Source organism: Ambystoma mexicanum, chromosome 1p (genome assembly GCF_040938575.1).
Source record: "Ambystoma mexicanum isolate Mex_15411 chromosome 1p, UKY_AmexF1_1, whole genome shotgun sequence".
In the NCBI taxonomy this organism is placed as follows: Eukaryota; Metazoa; Chordata; class Amphibia; order Caudata; family Ambystomatidae; genus Ambystoma; species Ambystoma mexicanum.
Window position 1 is genome coordinate 1,076,933,713 of NC_090921.1, and position 23,061 is coordinate 1,076,956,773.

Genomic DNA, 23,061 nt, shown 5'->3' on the forward strand with positions numbered 1-23,061 from the left:
TGTCCAAAATGTCCTATTCTGACCCTCACACCAAAACAAAACAATAAAGGGTGCAAGAAAAGGTCTGTGTCGTGATGTTGATAAAAAGTGTTCAAAACCAAAAGCATAAAGGGTGACTCCAACAATCAGAGATTGTCCCCCTTTCCCCTGGATTCTTAAATAGACTAGTACAAATGTTTATTTATCTAATAGTTCCTTCGTGTCTTCACTGGACTCACAAGGTTTATGTTTAAACAATAAGTTCTATAACAGTATTTCTGTAGTAGTTCTGATACTTTGTAGACCACGTGGTATACACCCCTGCCAGAAATCTTCATACAATTTCAGCTGCCTGGTATACTCGCCTGCCAGGACCTCTTAATGTGTTTCACAATTCTTTAGTTATCACAGTTCTTTGATTATACCATAACAGCATATACTGTGTGGTGTTCAGTGTATCCCTCTATGATAATCTTTATTCAGTCTTCTACCCACATTGGCATCTCATGCATTTATACTTGATTAGGGTTTGCTTTCATACTTTGCCTTGGCATTCTTTGTTTTGGGCATTGGATTTATACTTTATCTTGCCTTTGAACTTTGAACTTTGTCTTGTCTGCCTTCAAACATTCTTCTTATTGAGGGATCAATCTGTACTTTGCCTTGCTCTTGTGCATTTTCTGTGTCAGCAATTTGGTAGCATTCATACACTTCTTGGCACATTTGTTGGGATGCCCCAGGGTCCCCTGCAGCCTTTGTCAGACTGACCAGTTCCTTTCAGTGTCTCTGGTTTTGCTTGCACCTCTGCTGTGTGATTCCTTCATCCGCCTTCCAGTTCAGAGAGTGCAGACATTCTCCCTGCATTCTGTGTAACTCCACGGTCACATTACAGCTTTCTTTCTCGGACCGGGCTGAAGACTGCTGTTGCATCGAGCAGCCTGAACTCCAGGAGCGCTGGTGTGGCTCCCAGCGTCTCCATGGCCCTTCTTGCTCGCACACGGTGCTTCTCCACTTGTCCCAGCAGTTCTCTCTGTTTGCCTCCCGTTCCTGAGCCTCAATATGCCCCGCAACATATCCTCCTGACAGTGCAGTTGCCGGCTTTAAATGTCCCGCACAGAAGGTTTGGAAAATATAGTCTGCATGTTGAAGTATACGCATCTGTCGCTTTGCACAAACTCCCTTATCCTCCTCCTTATCTCAGTACCTGGGTGCTAATGGGAGTTAAAGTCCATTGCTGTCTTAGGACTTTTAATTCTTGGATGATTTCTTTTTTGGATTTCACATGAAGGCACATTAGGAACAAAAGATGTTATGTGTGAGTTGTGTGTGTTTGGGCCAAAGGTGGGGGCCTTTCCAGAATAGGGTAGGGAAAGGGTTTCTAGACTTCTTCTACGGGGGGAACCGTTAGTTGACAATAGACCATTAAGGTTTTGGCTGTCAGAGGGTCTTCATCATGGGCAAGGGGGCGATATTGTGCCTCATCCAATGAGACATCACCCCGGTAATTGTCTCTTCCCATGTGATCCTCCCTCATATAGCCGCCCCCAGGGTCAGGATCATGTAGTGGCTGCTGTCCCCTGGCCACATGGGAGGAGGTCCCGCCAGGGAATCCGTGATGACTCTATTGGAATTATCACAAAACCCTGTTTCAGAATGTGCCTGTGTCTGATTTAATTGCTGCGTCACATTCCTTCCATGAAACCAGATGCACTCTGTGCTGGTTTAGACTTGTATTTACCATCAGCAGAGCTGATTGGTCTAGCTCTATCCACAGTACCACCTTTCACTTCTTTTCCGGGCTGCTTTGCTGTGAGTTCTCCCATCTTGAGGCGCCCATTGCCTGTAGTGTGGGCCTTTTGCTTTCCGTGTATTTGGTGTATCCTTTATGATGGGATTCATGGCATGTTGTGGTTATGATTTTCTAATTCTTCTCTGTGTCTCTGCCTTATTCTGTTTGTTTTCCATAATAATCTTTGTGCCGCTTTCCCTGCTGTGTTTTTAATGTATTCCATGGGCACCTGTAAGAAGGTTTCATTTCTCTTCAACTGGTCACGAATCTTAACAGACATCTCAAGTGTGTCGTTCTTGCACCACTCATGTGTAACCTTCTTTTTGTCCAGTACTGTGGCTTTTTGAGCATGTCTCACCCTTGTATGCTTCGACCCTTAGGAGTAGGGAGCGCTGTCGGCATTTCCTCCTTGAGCAGCTTCCAGATGAGCGATACGTGATCCTTGGCGAGGACACCTCCCATGCCAGCGTGCAGGAGCTTCTCAGTCACTACTGCGCTGCTCCCATTGAGCCCTACAGAGAGATCCTGACATTTGCATGCAGCAAGGTAGGAGTGTATGGCCAAGGCATTATATGTGAGATGCTGATGCGAATAAACATCCTCTGTCCATGTACATGCGCAACCCGTTACGAACACTGAAAGCCATGAACTAGAATGGGGGGGGGGCGCTGTTCACACAGAGGTTTTGGTGGATGCATAAAGTGATCTGTGGAGCAGAAGTTGGGGGATGCATTTTGTGGGGCTCTTCCATGAATGTTGGCTAATTTTGTAAACAGTTCAGCAAGCTACAGACTAAAGCAGTGGTCTGCTCCGTTTGGCTCTCCAGATCCTTCGGACTACAACTCCTATCAGTCCTAGGCAGCATAGCCACTGGTGGGTGGCACTGGGATTCATAGTCCGAAACATCTGGAGTGCCACAGGTTACAGAATCCTGGACGAATGAATCTAAGCCAGCACTATTCAGGACTTCCATCCAGTGTAACCAAGTACTCAACACCCATTGTATTGCACAAGTTACTCATGCAGATTGCCATGTTCACTTTTTGATTTTAAGAGTACACTAGAAAATTACTCAATGTCACTGGGCCTAGTAAGATCGTTGTTTTGTTCTCCCCTGTTCCACTTCCCTTGCCTTGTCGCGCTCTGAAACACTTGTGTATGAGCGCGATAGAAATAAAATATCAATTCAATTCAATACTAGTGAGATGTTGAATACTAGTGAGATGTTGATGGTAGAAATTGGAGATGGAAAGGGAGAACAGATGCTCAATCTGTACAATGCCAGCCAGCAGCAGACTAATAGCCTTTATCTGGACAGGAAACAATGGCACCATCCCAATGAATCTACGTGTTTATTGGCAAATATATGGATACCATCCTTTGAATGGGCAGAACAATTTTCAAATCCTAATGATTATGTTGGTGCCCAAGCACATGAAAGCGGAGAGAACTCCCATCACTCCAGCGACCAAACCTACAGTAGGAATTGCCAACCAGCTGAAGAGTCTTTCCCCAAGGGTTTCCGGCCTGTATCCTCCCAAAGCCTGCCTCTAAAACAAGAAAGGACACTCTTACAAGCCGCAATTCCACTGAGGACATAGTGCATGTACTAGGCTGTGATGGAATCAGAGGACATGCAAAGGAATCCTTTAAATGTGTCCAGCTCCGCTCACTCAAAGGCACATCTGCCTAACGCTCCTGTAAATACTGGCCAGGGCCTACTTGTGCAACATATTTATGTATGGCCCCTCTTTCCAAGAGTGTCCCCTTTTTATGTGTTGCCCAACTGTCTCAACCTCATCCATAAAATCATTGTAATTGTGTAAAGGCACCCTGCCGAGGGACCTCCCGTACAATCCGCAATTTGTATTTTTTTATTTGCATTTATTTAAAGCACTCACACAGCCCGGGGGTATCGAGGCGCTGTTAGTATGTCTTAGTTACGTGCTTAATACCCAGAGGTTTCTAAGCGCAGACCCGGGTATCGAACCTGTGTTGCTCCATGTAGTTTTGTTTCCAAGGCGAGCAAGTTGCCGATGAGCTATCCTCCCGTGACCAATGTACCCTAAGTGTTGCACTTGTGTGTGCAATGTCTGCCAAACTACCAACTAAACACAAAAGAAAATGATGAAGCCGTGAATCATCCAAATGGCCAGCGACCCTCAGGAAGAGCCACCTGACCAGTCGCGGTATTTAGGTTTCAGTCCGTAGCATGGTGTAGCATTTTTATTGGCCGCTGGCTGGCCCAATACGTGCCAGTGAGTTGACCACATTATTGTGAAGTGAATGAGGTAGGGACTCTCTTTATACAGATCCTAGGCACATATTCTTGGCAGCAAATGATAGGGGCAAAGGGGGTGGTCTTCCTCTCTCCAGGCTGACAAGCTGTGTAGGTGTGTCCGCATGGGCTTCCAGTATATAAGGAAAGATCGTTTTCCTTCTGAAAGTAACAGGTTTAGGGGCATGCACTGAACGGACAGACAGTGGCAGGTACCGCGCAGCGCGCTCTTCTACAACCCGCTATACCATAGAAGCGGTACTCCTCACATGAGCTCGAACATTTCAAGGGTTTCTTCCACTTACTCCAGGGTGGATCGGATGGTAGTTTACCAACCAAAACGCTGCAGTACTGTGGCTGGAATGGCACCGGCCTGTCAGTTTCTTCCTTGGCATGGAAAATATTTGTGACAATCTAATGCTTACACATTTTGCCAGATTGTACCAACACTCAGTCCAAATACATACATTCTCTAGTACAAAGTCTATTACACCAAAAACGTAACCTCAACTCACACTACAAAACAATTGCATCGAAGTAGAGGTGTAGTGTGGGTTCGGAGTAGATGTGTAGTGTGTGCAGAGTGTTTTCCAAACATTAATTCGGCACACGTCTGTTCAGTCTGCACTTGTTCTTCGTGTGCATTGCTATCTGTGGTAGTCTGAGCGTATGATGGTTGCATATGCTTGTTTCAGGGGGGCTCTTGTTGGTGGCATTGTCTGGGTGGGCGTACCTCATCTAAATATGTGCATACAGGCATATGTGCCTCACGTGTGTGATTAAAAATCACAGGTGAGAGTGGGCACATTAATTTGGTACAGATGGTTGTGGTTGTAGTTGTTTAAAATCAAAGTTTGGGGTGCTTACCCTATAGAAAATGCCACTGCACAGGGCATTACAAATAGTGGCAAAACTGTGGAGCTTGGCTAGAAAAGCGTGTGATGTCTTTTTGCACGTGTGTGTGTGTTTAATATATCGAAAACCCACTGCAAAAAATCACCTTTTTTCAACATTAGTATTCTTAAAGAAAATGGCTAAGAAACATTTCCAGGATTATTTGAATTTGGCCAGATTAGTTACTTGCTAAATTTGTTGAACTTTTGTGTCGAAGATGAAAATGTACAGAGTAATGGGCGTTTTCAATTTCCCATAATAAATACATTTTTAAAGTGGGTTTTGGTTACTATTGAGAAAAAGATGGAGACTGAGCATGTTGGTAATGCCAGTATGAATGTCCTGGCACTCAGTCCAAAGGTACCAATTCTTTAGTGCAAAGGCCACCACGCTGCAAGTTTACACTTAGCTTAGACTCCACCACATCTTCACATCACTCGCATTGTTTGTAAATGAGTGGTCCTGTGTGGGTTAAGGGTAGTGTGTGTAAGTCAAGGAAATACAGCTGTGCACAGCCTCTCAATGCTAGATGTTCAATGTCAATGAATTGCCTGCTCACGTGTATCAAGAGAGTGTGTCCTTTGATGTTCATTCGTTGGTGTCTGGTCTGTGGAACATTAGGACTGCCTGCCTCAGGCACCACCGCCTTGCTCATCCTCACAGGCAGCGCTTGATCCCCCTCCCTGGCGCGCCTTCCTTTTCTTAACTTGTTGTCTGGGAGGCTTTCTTTGTATTAGAAAATGAGTTCATTTGTTTTGAATGTTGAGACCTTACCCGTGGAATTTCAATGTTCCTCGTCCTAATATTCTCTCACTGTGGTAGTCTGTCTGCTCCCCTTTGTTAATCAACTCACCTATTCCAGAAAAAACCTGATTTCTACTCGTGTACTCAGAGACTGAAAAAGGCTCTAGCCCCTCAAGCACCTCTGCTCTATCCGTCCTCTCCTCTCAAGAAAGTTTGAAACGTTGTCACTCACCATCCACCACCGTTCTTCCCCCACTGCGACACATTGTCCCTGCATGCCGTACCTTTCCATGAAATACCATACTGGTCCCTTGTCAATTACTACTGCTAGTCTACTTGTTAATCCATGTATTGGCCCGCCCCCTCACCTAGCTAACTCTACCTCCAGCTACTCCCCACCTTACACTCTGCATTGTCAAGCCATCCTCACCCTATCTTTTCCCAGGTAAGCTACCTGCAGAAAAATAACGCCTACTATCTATGTCTTCTGAGACCAATAAGACCCTTCATTAATGAAGTCAATGCTGCAACAATTGCCAGGGCCATCATCCTGCCGCGACTTGACTATGGCAACGCTCTCTTGCTAGGAGCCACAAAAAGGGAAATTCAAAAGTGCCAAGTCATACAAAACTACGCAGTTCGCATAGTCAAGAATGTAAAGAACAGAGAACATGTGTCAACAGGGAGAAGAGCACTACATTGGTTAAGAGTGGAGGAGAGAGTCAAGTTTAAAGCCATGACAATAATCCATAGATGCCTATACGGAGAGGGCCCCAGCTATTTTAAAAAACATTTCTCTTTCTATTCTCCTGGAAGATGTCTATGATCAGCCGACAGGGGCACATTGAACACCCCTGGGGCTAAGTCTGCATTTAGGCAAGGCAAATCCTTCCCGGTGAAATCAGTAGACCTCTGGAATAAGCTGCCGAAGGCATTACGGCTTGAAGCAAATTACCAGAACTTCAGGAAATCGCTAAAAACTTTGTTGTTTCAATGAGTAATAGAGTTCTGATCTACAGAATATCTACCCATTTTAATGAGGAGAATTACGTGTTTTTGATTTTCTTGGTTTCCTGCGCCCTGATGCCCGCGGGCTACCGGCGCGTAATAAGCAAGTACATAACATAAATAACATAACGTAACCCAACCTGCGTTGCCTCCCAATTCATCTCGTTTAGACTCTTTGGGCCTCATTATAAGGCTTGTGCTCCCGGAATGAAGGGGGCCGGTACGCGACCGGCCCCCTTCATTCCGGGAGCGGTGATTACGAGCTTCACATCGCGGGACCTGGTAAAACCAGGCGTGCTTTCCGGGTCCCGCGAGGGGAAGAGGGAGGCAATAATGGGCCAGATGTAATCTGCCCGTTATTACCTCCCTCCCCATTCCCATTAAGCCCTATGGGGGCTCAAATGGGAATGGGGATGGGTTCCTGCAAGGAGGAATTACCGGGTCCTCCTATGTCGGAGGAACCAGTTAAGTCCCCATTGCAGGAACCCGGTAATGGAGCCCGGAACGGAGGAAGCCATGGAGCTAACATGGCTACCTCCATTCTCGTAATGAGGACCTTTGACCGTTACCACCGGACCTCACGCCTGCTAAAATCAAGACTTCACCCACAATACAAACCTACAAGATCACCCTGAAGACATATTGTGACATTGGGCCTCATTACGACCCTTGCGGAATGGGTTTACCGGCACCGGTAATGGTGCCAGTGCCGGTAAACCCATTCCGCCCTATTACGAGGTTCGCTCGCGGGACCCGGAACAGACGTGTGGTAAAACCAGACGTCCTTTCCGGGTCCCGCAAGGGGACAAAAGAGCTAATAACGGGCCCGTTACGAACGGGCCCGTTATTAGCTCCATCCCCATTCCCATTGAGCCCTATGGGGGCTCAAATGGGAATGGGGAATGGTTTTGTGAATGAGGAATTACCGGGTCCTCCAAGGTTGGAATGACCCGGTAATTCCTCATTCACAGACCACCGACCCAGACACAATTTTGGAGGCAGCCATGGCGCTAATAGCACCATGGCTACCTCCAAACTCATAATGAGGCCCATTCTCTCTCCTCCTGATGCTTCATCCTGCTCCCACCTGGACATGTGTTTACTCTGCTGTAAATCATGATACTGTCAGTCTACAGTGTTCCCATTCCATGGTCCCATTTTTCACCACTCTGGTTATTGTTCAGCTACATTACATTGGGCCTCATTACGACCCTGGCGGAAATCGTGGCGCCAAATGCACCATGGAGCACGGCGGAAAGCTGCCGATAGCGCCATGGGGGTTGGCGGATTTACCGCCCCATTCCGACCTTGGCGGGGCGGTAAATCCCCATTCCCCATTTTACCCTTCCCCATTCCCATTTTTGCCCCATAGGGTATAATGGGAGTGGGGAAGGCGTTAATTACGCCACCGTAAAATACGGTGGCGTAATTAACAACAGGGTCCCGTAGCGCCATGGATTTCTCCGCCCGGAAAAACCAGGCGGAAAACGCTCCATGGCGCTACGGGAACTCGTAGTAGGGCGGACGGGTCCGCCGCGAATACCGCTGGCGTAAACCCACTCCGCCAGGGTCGTAATGAGGCCCATTGTCTTAAAGTTGTGAAGCACCCCATATCAAGTATCTATAAACATGCATTGTGAGGTATCTGTGGGTCTTTTGGGGAAATATGAGGGCCCTACAATGGGGCTGTTTAAGGATCTGTTGGGACGTGTCTATGAGGTCCTTGTAGGGTCAGTAGGGAGCTTTGTGCTGATGGGGTTGGGGTTACACGGTCGTCATAACTACAAACTGTCATTTTGACTATTCTTGTCTCTTGAACACACGTGACAGGTTTAAGAAAGGAACATTGTGGAATTTGTGTGGGCAAATATAACTGGAAAAAATACAAATGGTAATATTAGAATGTTATGAAAGCACAGGCCAGGCGTGCTGCCGTTTGTGATATATTATATTAATAGATGTCCCCTGTGTTTATCCTGTTTCCTAAACCTGTTCCCTAAATAAAATAGGTTTAGAAAAGGGGCTTGTTTAGAATTTTTTAAAAAAATGTCATGCTAGCTTTAAATCAAATCTAGATGGTTCTTCAAATACTGTCCACTAATCTTTCTGAAACCCTCCTTAACTCTTTTTTTTTAAATCCATATTTGTAGAACTCGAGACCAGGAGACCACCAACCGTACACAAAAGTCAACAAGCAGACCAAACCTGTGCCCCCACCTACACCGGCTCTGCTTGCTTCTCTAATGCAACACCACGAGGACTGCCCAGCCCGCAACCCAAAGGAGGTATGTCTGCTTCACATTGCAGTCACTGCTGCATGGCCTACATGTATTGCTGGCTGCTTTATGCCAAACCAGAACACACCTGAGCTCAGGTAACTGGAGTCCATAAGATTAATGAACGCCTGTAAGGTAGACTGACTTCTAATGAGTCCTACTCTGAGCCTGCAAGACCTTAGAAGTCCACCTCTATCATCCATGTACGGGTTTGGGACCTGAGACCTCTATTTACACAGACCCACTTTACATTCTCTGCCACCAGTGGCGTTCCGAGCCGGGGGTGGGGGGGGGGCAAGCTGCCCCCCGCCCCAGAGCCTGACCGGGACTTTTGTCACTGGGACACCTCTACCGTTCAGCACCTCAATGAGGGCGTCCAACGGGAAAGGTGTCCCTCTGGGAGGACAATGGGCCTCATTAGGACCCTGGCAGAATGTGTTTAACGGCGCCGGTAAAGGTTCCAGAGCCGTTAAACCCATTCTGCCCTATTACGAGGTCCCCTTGCGGGACCCGCTCTGGACGTCTGGTCAGACCAGACGTCCTTTGTGGGTCCCGCGAGGGGACCAGGGAGCTAACAACGGGCCAATTATTAACGGGCCCATTGTTAGCTCCCTCCCCATTCCCATTGAGCCCTATGGGGGCTGAAATGGGGATGTGTTCCCTGAATGGAGGAAATACCAGGTCCTCCAAGGTCGGAATGGCCCGGTATTTCCCCATTCAGGGGCCACGGATCCGGACCCGAGTTTGGGGGTAGCCATGCCCTTATTAAGGGCATGGCTACCTCCAAACTCGTAATGAGGCCCAACGTGTGCTGAGCCATTCCTACTCAGCACGGTCATTGTCCTGGCAGCAGGACCCCTTAACTTTCCGAACGGGAGAGGTGTCCCACTGCCAATGACAATGTCCCAAGGAGATCCGTGATCTAATGTGAGCCATTAGGCACTTATGGGAGGGAGCGGGGCTATTAGCAGGGACTTTTGTCCCTTTAGAAAGGTGCATGGGCGGGAGTGATCAGCAGTGAGAAGGATGCATAATGCTGCAGGTTTTATGAAATAATGACTATGCCCGACTATGCCTTTAACCAAGGGGGATTTCTTAGGTTAACATTAATCTGCATGATGCTATTGTGACTTTGCATGAAGAATAAAACTAAAGCCATCTTATTGCACAATATATTTCTATAATGATGTATATAGTGTAAAGTTAATAATGAAAGGGTAATGTCTTATGTAATGTGCTTTGCTTCCAAAGCACTGCTTTAAATATAGTATTATTTAAGCACATGAAATGCAAAGGGAAACCTTAATAAATATCTTTATCAACTAGACCTGTGGATATGTGCTCAGTTGCTTAAATTGTCCACATCCCGGTTTGACCATTTAACCAAAGTGTGTGATCCTGAGCAGATCTTTTAGTCACACTGTGTCTTATCTGCAGTGCTGTGATTCACTTCAGAGCTTATGTTAATATATCATGCTGTTATTTTTTTTAAAAGCCTGAGTACGGAGTTGCTCCATAAATAACAGTTGTGGAATTTAGGTATTTTGCACCACAAAGTTATTTGCCACTTGGCTTACTTATGGCAACTTATTTTAAAGTCGCCTCCAAGTATCAAAGACGGATGATGTGCCTTGCAATGTCCTTTCTGTGAACTCATTTCTGTTGGTGCAAGCCATATGCTAATTAGGAGGTTTGCATGTATTTTTCCCCAGAGCGCCTGGACAGAGCTCTAATAGATGGGTTTCCTGCATCTGTAATGATTCTGCAGTTTTATTAGTGTTTGTTATGTGTTAAAATGCCATCTACCACTAATGCTACCAACAATGTCGATTGGGGCAGTGGTGGGCAGTTTGTGGGCACGAATGAGACCATACGGAATTGCGCACACTGCATTTGGGGGGGAAAGTAGCAGGACTTTTTTGTGGCTCGCCCCCCCCCCCCCCACTCTTGCAATGATGGATACTCCCCTGTCTGCCACACATGCAAGTATGACAAGATGTGATATAAGAGCAGTAGCAGTGGGTTGTGTGTTAACACCTTACGATCTCCTCTGGGGTATAACCTCTGTGAGGTGGATCGGACTGGGGCAGAAAATTGTCTCGGGCACCAATGAAAAAGTGGCCCACAGTTGCAAATGGCAACTCACTCCTTTTGTGACAGACTGGTTGAGTAGTACCCAACGGGGAGGTTTTTGATAACACGTGATGCAAATTGTGCATTGTAAAGAATATTTATTCAGTAGCACTCGTCAAAACTACTAGCCGCATTGGTGAAGTGACTTATCAAACTGGCCATTATGTGCCAAATAAGTGGCCCACTTTGACCAAAAAAAAGTCCCACACTAGCATTTTGCGCTTTTGATTCAGGCATTACCCTATTGTATCGCCCTATAGGCCAGTCCGAGCCTCTAGGTGGTATTGGTGCAAATACAGACTGCAGTATGGGCAGACTTTTTTCTAAGGGCCATTAATTCAAAAAGAATGAAATAAAGAAGGATACTCAGAATCTCTCAGTGTTTCCATCAATCAATGAATCCTACTCAGGGGAGAGGATAGGAGAAAAGAAGACTCATCCCTTTGCATACAATAAAAGTAACCTTACCATACACTAGAAATCCTATGAAATGTGCCTTTGCAGGTCCTTTGAATTTGACCAACAAATAACCACTCATTGTGATATTGGAAGCAAAGAGTATTTGCTTCATTGCCTTGACGCATGGAAACGTACTGGCAGAATAGATGGTACAGAAAAACAAGAAAGGTGTGTGTGTGTGTGAGAAAATGATTGTATTGATGAGGCAAATTGTGAAGCTCTTCTCGCCTGTGGTATGAAATGTGGAGCACTGATACACACAAAATGTCCCTGGTAGCAGAATAATAGTAGATTGAAATGCTTTTTCACAAACAGCAGTACAACCTTTGTTACTGGATTTTTTTCTAATTCGTCAAAAATATACCATTTGCCGCGGATGTAGTTTTAAATCCATCCCACATGTGAGAAAGATATATATTGTTACAGGATTTACTATGTACAGTTTACTGCTAAAGCAGCAAATGCTACAATTATTGAACATAGAAACCACATTCAACATTGGCTTTTTAAAATAAAAGATCACATTTTGACATAGCGTCAGAATCAATTTCTTGGTTAGTGTGGCAGTATATATTTTATGGACAGCAAGTAGCGTTAGCAATTTTAGCTAAGCCACAGTGCCATCCAGTGGCCATTATTGGAAGTTCGCCTCCATTTCAGAGCTACATGAGGAAAGCCTTGTGGCTATGAAAATTAGTCCAAGTGCACGATTGTAGGCGCAGAATATTGGCTTAGTCCCATAGGGCAGTCCTATTTTATACTTAGACTCCTCAACCCAAGAAAGACAGGTTGCAAGGCTACAGACGAGTGGACTGCAAATACAACTTTGAGATTTGCCACCGTCACTGAATAGGGAGTGAGAAATATAGGGGCAAATCACTGATTGCTTTTCACATCAGCGCACAATTCAATTACCCTGGGATGTCCATCACATGTTTCATGTTTGGCTAATCTCCAATGGGGACCGCTACAGATGCATTATTCATTTAGCTCACACAGTCTGAAAGAGAGTCTGAGTATGCAGCATATGCCCTCCTTATAGTGCGGTCGTACCTGTGTGATTTCTTTTAGGGACATTAATATACTGGGCACGATAGGTGTCTATTCAAAGCCCCACGTTCCCAGAGCAATGTGGTTCCCTACAGACACTATAATAGGAGAGTGGGGAGGATCTATATCCCAGCGCGGGCCATTCAGCGTTGCTCATGACCCATCTCTTGGTAGCGGCTACAACGACGACCGCAAGGACCTTGAAGAATCCGGGTGGGGGGGGGGGGGGAGTTTGGGCGATGCTGCACATGTGGTGGGGCAAGATTTGGGACATACTGATGGCTGACAATATCACAGCTCATGTTCTCAATCTAATCCCAAATGTTTGAACGTATGGGAGCTGTTCGTGGAATACTGTCAGGAGAATCCTCTCTGGTTACTTTTAAATCATCACTGGTAAAAGAAAATGTCTTGTTACCAGTGGCAGCCTGCCATTGAGGGCGGGTGGTGTATGAGGGGCTCTGCACACCTTTGTGGCAGGCAGCCGCCCTGCCAGAGTGACAGGCAGCACCATAGATGGGCCCCTGGGGGACCCTCGTGCATGGAAACAAGGCACAATCACCACACACAAACTGATACGCCAGACACAAGGTTCGTTTCCCCAAATCTAGGGTTTATTGCAAAGCAAATAGTCTCAGTCGGCCGACCGGATCTCACGTCCCGCAACGTTTGTTACCCAGACCTCGTGGGACGCAAGAGAGCAAACATTTTACAACAGTCACATATATACAAAAGATCATCATATTATCAGTGAGTGACACATCAAAACACCGCCCCTAATGCATCTTCCTTTACAAGGATTTGATGATTAACAATTATGACGAGAATGACACCTTCTAAGACATTTATTCAGCAACAGTTGCAATCTGCGAAGATGCAGACACTATTCTTTGTTACAGAGAACATAGTGGATAAAAACAGTTATCCTCTGCCTCTGATGCCTGAACTCCTTGACCAGGTGAAGGACGCTTGCATATACACCAAGTTAGATCTCCGGGGGGCTTATCATCTGGTACGAGTTAAAGAAGGCGACGAATGGAAAGCTGCCTTCCGTACTAAATACGGATTATTCGAGTACCAGGTGATGCCTTTCGGATTGTGTAACGCGCCGGCTGCCTTCCAATACTTCATGAATGATGTCCTTCGGGAACTCATCGATGTTTGTGTAGTCGTATATATCGATGATATTCTGGTGTACTCCTCTTCGGAATCTGATCACAGAAAACACGTCAGGGCAGTACTTGAAAAACTGCGCCAACACAAACTATTTGCGAAATTGGAGAAATGTGTTTTCCATACCACAGAAGTCGAGTTTCTTCGTTTCATCCTGACACCCAAAGGAGTCCGAATGGACTCAAGAAAAGTGGATGCCATCCTCAAATGGCCATCACCTAGCTCTGTAAAAGGGGTTCAAAGCATGCTCGGCTTTGCCAATTTCTATCGCAGGTTTATCCCGGAATTTTCCCGCGTGGTACAACCCATTACTGCACTCTTGAGGAAAAATAAACGTTTTGAATGGTCTGAAGAAGCCGAGCAGGCCTTTCAAGATTTAAAAGCTAAGTTTACTTCCGCACCTATATTGAAACACCCGCGTCCAGATCTCCCTTATGTCGTCGAGACTGACGCATCCAGCCTAGCCATGGGAGCTGTCCTGTCCCAAAGAGATCCCGAAACCAACCAACTGCATCCCGTAGCATTTTGGTCCAGAAAATTCTCGGCACCCGAGGTTAATTATGCAATCACTGACAAAGAACTGTTAGCCATTAAGTCCGCTTTTAAAGCCTGGCGGCATTATCTGCTTGGCGCTCGACATACCATCACAGTGATCACTGATCACCGGAATTTACAGTATTTGAAAACCGCCAAGGCTCAGTCATCACGGCAGCTCCGATGGGCTTTGTTTTTCGCTGAATTTGATTTTGTGATTACCTATCGACCTGGCTGCAAGAATGGCAAAGCCGACGCCTTATCCCGAATTAGAATGGGAGAATCTGATACAAACTCAGAACCAGTACCAATAATTCCCGAACAGAGGATTCTAGGCATGACTTCGTTACAGACGCTTGAAGACATTCAAGCCAGAGTGAAACAACTCCTGGACCCTACAACCTTACAGGATTAGATACAAAAGGGATCAGACTTTACCATAGATAATGGTTTACCTTATTTCCAAGGACGCTTATTCCTGCCACATAAGGAATTACACGAACTAGTTATTTCCGGTTATCATGATACATTAATAGAGGGACACCCCGGTATTGCCAAGACAGAGGAAAAGGTGAAACGACAATTTTGGTGGCCCTCTTGGCGAAAAGATGTTAAATCTTTTGTGATGTCCTGTGGTGTTTGCGCCCAAAATAAAAGTCAAAAGAAAAGACCAGCCGGTCTCCTTCAACCTCTAGACATACCGCCAGCACCCTGGCACACCCTATCAATGGATTTTATTACGGACCTGCCTCCTTGTTCGGGGTACAATACTATTCTGGTAATTGTGGATTTGTTTTCCAAAATGGCCCACTTTATTCCTTTGAAAGGTTTACCTTCAGCTTCTGTCCTAGCCAAAGAATTCCTCGAAAATATTGTTCGGCTACATGGATTCCCATCTATACTAATCTCTGACCAGGGAAGCCAATTCATTTCCCACTTATGGCGCAAATGTTGTCAAATGGGGCAGATCGACTTAAGATTATTGACCAGTCACCACCCTCAGACTGATGGTCAGACCGAGAGGACAAATCAGCCCCTTGAGCAATACTTACGGTGTATGTTACAGCAATCTGAAAGCAACTGGAAAGACATTCTTTGGATAGCCGAATACGCATACAATAATTTGGTACACTCTGGAACTGGCCACAGTCCTTTTTATACTTTGTTTGGTCATCACCCTCGGACCTCAAACCTTGACTCACCTCAGAACCTCGGAATGCCTGCAGTAGAACATCTGCATTCTACAATTACCCAAGCCTTCAAAGAGGCAACTACGCATTTACAACAAGCCAAGAGAAAATACAAGGAGAATGCTGATCTACATCGGAGTGAAGCACCTCCGTATCAGATTGGGGATCAAGTGTGGTTAGCTACCAGACATTTACCACTCAAAGGGCCTCGAACTTTTAACCCAAAATATCTGGGACCTTATTCTATTACGGCAATAATTAACCCTGTGGCTGTTAAACTTGATTTACCAGCTAGTATGCACATTCACCCTGTTTTTCATGTGTCACTTCTGAAACCAGTGGTACCCGGAACCCGACTACTCAAACCTCCGGAACCTATTCTAATAGATGGGGAGCCCGAATTCGAAGTAAAGAACATTTTAGACTCAAAAATGTTTAGGTCAAAACTGTTCTACCTAATTGATTGGAAGGGGTACGGACCTCAGGAGAGGTCGTGGGAACCCAGCGACCATGTGCATGCACCTCGACTAGTCAGGAAATTCCACCGACTCTTCCCAGACAAACCAAAACCCCCGGAGGGAACAACCTTGGGAGGGGCCTTGGGGGGGAGTGCTGTCATGATGCCTGCTCCCAGGGAGCCGGTTCAAGCCCTGCGTCCCCGAAAGCGGACATCCAGTCCCCAAGGAAGGACCCAGCAACCCCATATAGGGGCCCTTTGGACAGTGTCCTGGCACCTATGGCGCCAGGCTCATAAAAGACATCAGTCCTGGTGCCATAGGCGCCAGCCTCATTATGGGAGTGCTTGGGTGCACTTACCTGATGCAGACCATGCTGCAGGATCCCGGCCTCCTTGAGGCCTGAAAGGAACTACTTTACCTGTGGGACTAATTTACCATCCGGGCGTGGTCGGGTAAGGATACATACCTGATTGGAGGAAGGATACATACCTGGAACTTCTTCCAAGGCTATTTAAACCCCACCCGAACAGCCACACGTGCTTCGCGTTGTTCTGCATCTAGCAGCTGGACGCTCACCGTGTCTGCTCCTGCATCCTGACTTCTGCCACGCCTGCCAGCATCCTGGATCACCTGCAAAGTAAGAGAAGAAGAGAACAGAAGAAGGAAATGTCCTTACCTGCAAATCCGCATCCCGGAGACCTCGCCGGCAATCCTGAAAAGGAAGACTTTTATTTAAAAGCTCATTGCGTCGATCGCTGCAGCGCCGCATTCTACTCACCTTTACAGGGCGCCTCCATGTTCAGCAGCGATCATCCGGATTCGCAGTCACGCCCCAGCGCCTAGGGAGAAAAAGACAAGAACAAAAGGTGAGAGAGAGAAGGGAATAAGGAAAGCTAAATCTCCATGTTAAGACTTACCTGTTGATTCATTCCCTCTCATTTCGGGTCCGCGCTGCATCCTGGCATTTCCGGACCCCGGCCCCTAAGGGGAAAAAGAGACATCAGCGTTAACGAGCGAATGAAAAGACATTACCAAAAAAATGCTCATTAAAGACTTACCTGATTTCTACAAGGATTTCACCTCTCATCTCGGGTCGGTGCCTGTTCCCCGGCATTCCGTACCCCGGCCCCATGGGGAAAAAGACACTAGCATTAGTTCATTAATGCATGGACACAAGGGGAACCTCTTATCAAAAAACATACCTGGAAGCCAAGCAAGTTTGGTTCTCACCAATCTGAAAATCCAGTGAAGTAACTGGATATCAACGCGCCCCTGCATCAGGAGCAGGATGGAGAGCTCGTCCTTCCAGACCCTAAGGTGAGACGCTACGGGGAATCACAGAAGGGTTTCGAGGATGGTGAGAGGGGAAAGTGGGAGGCGATTGCATTACCCCGCAGACAGTTAATCCCCTATTTTCGCCTACAGAAGGTTACTTCTGCGAGCCAGACAAGCCAGATTTGGGGGCCCGGTCCAGTCCGTCTTCCGAAACCCTGTGCATCACCTTAGAAGAGGTCACAGCAGCGCGAACCAGGCCAGCGCCTCCGTGGGAGTCAGGTGAGCGTTACAGTTGGTTTTCGGCCAACGTAGTATACCGTCTATGCTATGGTAGGGTATTTTTTTTAGACTAACACACCCCCCTCTTGGCCGTAAGCCAAACACATCAACCATGCATTGCGTCTTCCTCTGACCCTGTATCTGATTCTGAACTGTGCATACCGCTGTAATCATTATCGGTACTGACTGTGACACGGCACTAATTACTGGGGTGCCTGCGAACCATACGGAAACGTTCTTTTGCCCTGACAGTGGTATCTCTGGAACCAAGTGATGCTCTATTGAGCATTTCTGTGCACCTGTGTCCACTAGAAAGATGAGCTCCTTATTCCCAACTTTCATTTCTACGTAAGGTCCTTTCTGGTCAACGGGAATAGACACTGGTTCTGACCCCTGTCTTGGGCTGTCCTAGCAGAACAATACATCATCTGATGTATAGTCACCGTAATAGTATGTATTTGATGAGTATTGAAAACATTCCCATCCCCACCTCCATTGTGCTGATTCTGATTTTGGTTCTGATTCTGGTTGCTATTTCCTTCATTATTATGATTTTGTTGTGACCTATTGTTTCTATTCTGCCCCTGTGCTCCCGGGCGACCTTTGTTCTGTCTTCTCTGTCCATTCCCATTTCTATTTTGCAAATGTGGAAATTGTGCTCGCCAATGACCCTCTTCCCTACAGTATGCACATTGGTTTAGCCCAAGTGGACCTCCATGCATGTTTGAATAATTTCCTCTTCCTTGTGCATTTCCTCTACCCCTATTATGATTCGCTACCTGCTGTAGTAACACTCTTGTTTTCAAATTCACTCTGTCTTTTACCTCTTTTTCTTTTTCTGTATTTACTCTATTTTCATAGTACTGGGCCATGTGTAATACCTCACTCTGTGATTTTGCTTGCCATGCACTTGCAGATGTCATTATCAAATTTAATTTTGGATTTGAGGTAACAACCCTCTCACATATTTGTCAACAAATAGTCTTTTTCAGTGCTTAAATCTTGTCCACTAAAATCTGTAAATACCTCTTCAAATCTATTGAAATAGTCTGTAGCCAACTCCTCTTTGCCTTGCACACATGCAGTTAGTTTGTCCCATACAATTCTTCTTTTAGGTACTATAACCTTTAATTTCTGTACTATTCGTGCCGGTAACGCTGACATATTTGACGATGGCTTTTCGCCAGTTTTTCTGTCCGCATCCTCTTTTATTAAATTCTCCCACATAGCACCCAAACTATTCTGATCATCTACATTTCTAATTTGCTTCCATCTATCTGCTGGGAGAATTACAGGGAATAATAGGTCAATATTGCTCATATTAAAAATTGCCGATTTTAAATATGATTCAATTTCTTTATAGAATCCCGCCAGATTCTTTCTTATATCAGGGATTGTTTGTTTTATATTATTCACCTCCTGTCTAGAGAAAGGGACATGTACATATTGTGCTGCATAATGTGCTTCTGTCACCTGCGCTGGTTGCCCATTTGCGGCAGAATTTCTACTTTTGGCACAAAAGTGGGTGGGACCTCCCTCATGGGAAATATCGCACTCGCTCTTCCTCCTTTCTCTCTCATATGAAGCACTATAGCTATATATCGAGGGATAGGGCAGTCTCTCCAGTACCCTGTGAAAACGCTCTTTTTTGTACACTGCCATTATTTCAGGTGGGCAGCACTGCTTTTTCTCTACATATCTATCTTGTAAATATTCAACCATTACCTGCAAAGCCTTTCTTTGCATCCCTAATGTATACTGATCAAATGTATCATGCACCTCTATTGTAGGGATGCTAGCATCTCTAATCCATCTAAGCACCTCTCGTGTACATATTTTCATTTCTTCACTAACCTGTTTTGATGGCGAGAAAAAATCGCAGTTGCACATATGGTGCCGTCTCTTGTCTCCCTCTTCTTACCTCTTTGTACCGAAACCCAGAACCAGAAAACATCTCTGAATACAATTCATCAGGTTAATTTTTAAACTCAAAAAGCCTGTCCACGTGTTCCTTCATTTCTGAATCCCTTGTAAATATTCAACCATTACCTGCAAAGCCTTTCTTTGCATCCCTAATGTATACTGATCAAATGTATCATGCACCTCCATTGTAGGGATGCTAGCATCTGTAATCCATCTAAGCACCTCTCGTGTACATATTTTCATTTCTTCACTAACCTGTTTTGATGGCGAGAAAAAATCGCAGTTGCACATATGGTGCCGTCTCTTGTCTCCCTCTTCTTACCTCTTTGTACCGAAACCCAGAACCAGAAAACATCTCTGAATACAATTCATCAGGTTAATTTTTAAACTCAAAAAGCCTGTCCACGTGTTCCTTCATTTCTGAATCCCTTTCTCTTATACGTGAAAAGGCATTCAAATCTCGCAACTTCTGTGGTGGCACCATACCAATTAATTGCTTCCATCTTTCCATAAGATATTCTTCCATGCATTCCAACAATACCTGTTTTTCACTGAGCTTCTTATAATCATACATCGACCCCAGCGTCGAGGCCTCATCATTTCCTTCGATATACATTTCTGCCTGTTCTTTCAACTCCTTTCTTCTCTCCCTGCTGACCGCACTACGTATTATTCTAGTGTACATGCTTTGTGCAGGCCCCGCTCATCCCATACTGTCTTCTCTGATAGCCGTGGATTCAAGCTCGGTAGGAGGAGGGGGAGTGGTGTCACGTGTTCAGGAGGGGCTGGTGCAGATGGAACAACTGGAAGGGGGAGTGGTAACTGAGGTTGTAACTGAGGGTGAGAAGCGGGGGTGTGCTGGGGCTGAAGCTGAGCAATGGGCACTGGTGCAATTATGTCAGTTTTATTTGTAGGGCGTTCTTGTCTTTTCTCATTTAAAATCTTATTAATTAATTCATCTAATGCATGCAATTCTTGTTGAGGATATATTTTGTCTATGCCCATTTGGAGACTCCTGTCTGCCTTTCTAATTTGCTCATCCCACTCTTTTTCTTCCTGTTCTAGCGCTCTATCTGCACTAGATTTGTGTCTAAAGGCATGTTTCTCTCTGCTTCTCAAGCGGAGGTTAGCTTCCTTCCTCCAGTCTCTAATGACGTCAAATGTCGCAGGGCGTGCTTTCTTGCACAGTAATACTGATTCCAAATGTTCTATTTGTGCCACCTCAAAACTCCCATTTTTCGGCCATTGCAAATCTTCTACGTTTCTGGGTTGCCTATGCCAAATTTCACAAAACATTATTGCCCCTATTCCATACTTCACATACATTTCAAATGCTGGTGACCCTACGGGTGGCGCACCCTGGCCAGTTTCCAAAGATTGTCTACCGCAGTGGAAAAATCCCACTAGACAGGAAGACAATTTCCCAGCCATGTTTGATCTTATTCATACCTTACCCTGGGCATTTGATCTTGCAAGAGCAACTCTCAACCAATATCGGGGCTAATAAGAATCGGGACACGACTCACCTGATCAATCAAGTTGTCTCTCAAGACGCAATTCGTCCGTTTACAGACGCAACCAAGGATCGTCGTGTCTGCGTATTTGGTCAATCTGCCTCGTTTCGGGACCCTCGCCTTCTTGCTCTCTGGCCGGATGCGTCGATCAGGGACCGGTTGTGTACAGATCTGCAAAGGAGTCTCTCATCACTTTCACTGGGGCGCCCCAAACTCCCCTCAATCCCGGCTCGACGGCCTCGTCCTCAATTAATTTTTTCCGCCTTCTTTAAATTTCAACGTGCACGATGGAGCAAATGGGGGAGGGTCCAAATTCGGGTGCCATTTTTTGATGGGCCCCTGGGGAACCCTCGTGCATGGAAACAAGGCACAATCCTGCCCAGCCTCTCTGGAAACCCCCGCACTTAAGGACTGATTTTCTGTATCCCTACAGTCCCCCCACCAGCATTTGTCTGCTCTACCTTGCACTTGCCACCATCAGGCTGCTTTTACCTATCATATTTATTCTTCTATCCCATGTACTGCACTTCCCCCTCTCCCTACCCTTGCACTTGCGTGATCTGAATGACACCTGGCCCAGTAGGATTGTTTGTCTGTCTTTCCACTGTTTTCCCTCCCCTGCCTCGTCGCGCCTTGAAACACTTGTGTATAGGCGCGTTATAAATGCCATATCATATCATATCATCATATCATATCAATCACCACACACGAACTGATACGCCAGACACAAGGTTCAATTCCCAAAATCTAGGGTTTATTGCAAAGCGAATAGTCTCAGTCGGCCGACCGGATCTCACGTCCTGCAACGTGTGTTACCCAGACCTCGTGGGACGCAAGAGAGCAAACATTTTACAACAGTCACATATATACAAAAGATCATCATATTATCAGTTAGTGCCACATCAAAAAACCACCCCTAATGTATCTTCCTTTACAAGGGCTCGATGATTGACAATTATGACGAGAATGACACCTTCTAAGACATGTATTCAGCAACAGTTGCAATCTGCGAAGACGCAGATACTATTCTTTGTTACAGAGAACATAATGCTCTTGTTCTGCAAGCAAGCTGTGTTTGTAGGAGAGACACATTCCGGGCTTGGTTTCTATTTGTGAGGTAGAGGTCGGCTCGATCTAATGGGGCCCAGAAAAGGGAGGCCGTGGCGGAGAGTATAATTCAAGGAATTAACTGTCTATTTCTACAGTTTCTGCCGTTTCAGCGAGACAAGCTGGCACCTGCTTGGTGATTAAATGCCTTTCTGCTTACTTTCAAGGACTTGTGAGGGAGGAAAACAGTGTATTGCTGTCTGGGCTAGTCTCTCAGCATGTAACTTGTGGCCTTGCTCTGTGCACGGGCAGAACGAAATAGAATCCACTTTAGCAAAGCATTAGAACAGAAAAGCAAGAGAAAGCAAAATTGCAAAATGGCGAATTCTATTGGTACAAAATGGACGCTCTATGGTTATGCTGACGATTCTGTACTAGCGGTGCTAAACATATGATGCGGTTGGTTTTCCGCTAACATAATATACCGTCTATGCTATGGTAGGGTATTTTTTTTTAGACTAACACCATCCCCAGTGTGTTTTATTTGCATGGGGGACTTTGCTGCCTGCGTCTCAGCTGGGGAGCATCCACCGCACTGTAGCTTGTTTTTTTATTGCAGAGTCCTTGGGCTTCACAAAAAAGTAGCAGTGAATAATGCGAACTGGCGGGGCATTGGAAGGCTGGCCCCACCGGCTCTCATTATTACACCAACAGCAGAAACCTGCTGCTTGACAAAAGAGGACCTCTCTCCCGTCATGTGAAGCGTGTTAGCACCCTGGAGAGGAAGGGGAGGGCCATCCAATCCTCCCTGTGGCTAAGCGGGCACGTGTATGGATGCATGCAGGCATGGTAAATGTATTTTTCAAATTTCATGTGTATGTATGCATGTATGTATGTATCTTGGTGTTTGTTGTGTGTTGTGTGTAAATGTCGGGTAAACGTATTTGTCGTTGTGGCTGTATGTCAGCCCCCACCCCTAAATGTATGGGCCGCCTCTCAGTGGGGCCCCTACATTTAGGGGTGGGAGATGCCTTGGACGTGGCTTTCTTTTTTGCTTT

The 23,061-nt window shown here is 45.9% G+C and overlaps 1 protein-coding gene across 1 annotated transcript in view; it reads left to right on the forward strand.

Moving 5' to 3' along the window:
• SH2D2A (SH2 domain containing 2A) overlaps positions 1-23,061 on the forward strand; it is a 333,990-nt gene that overhangs the window by 226,747 nt on the left and 84,182 nt on the right. The window contains exons 5-6 of the mRNA XM_069604582.1: positions 2,149-2,314; positions 8,843-8,977. Of these exons, the coding sequence (XP_069460683.1) occupies positions 2,149-2,314; positions 8,843-8,977 (301 nt within the window). The remainder of the gene's footprint in view (positions 1-2,148; positions 2,315-8,842; positions 8,978-23,061) is intronic.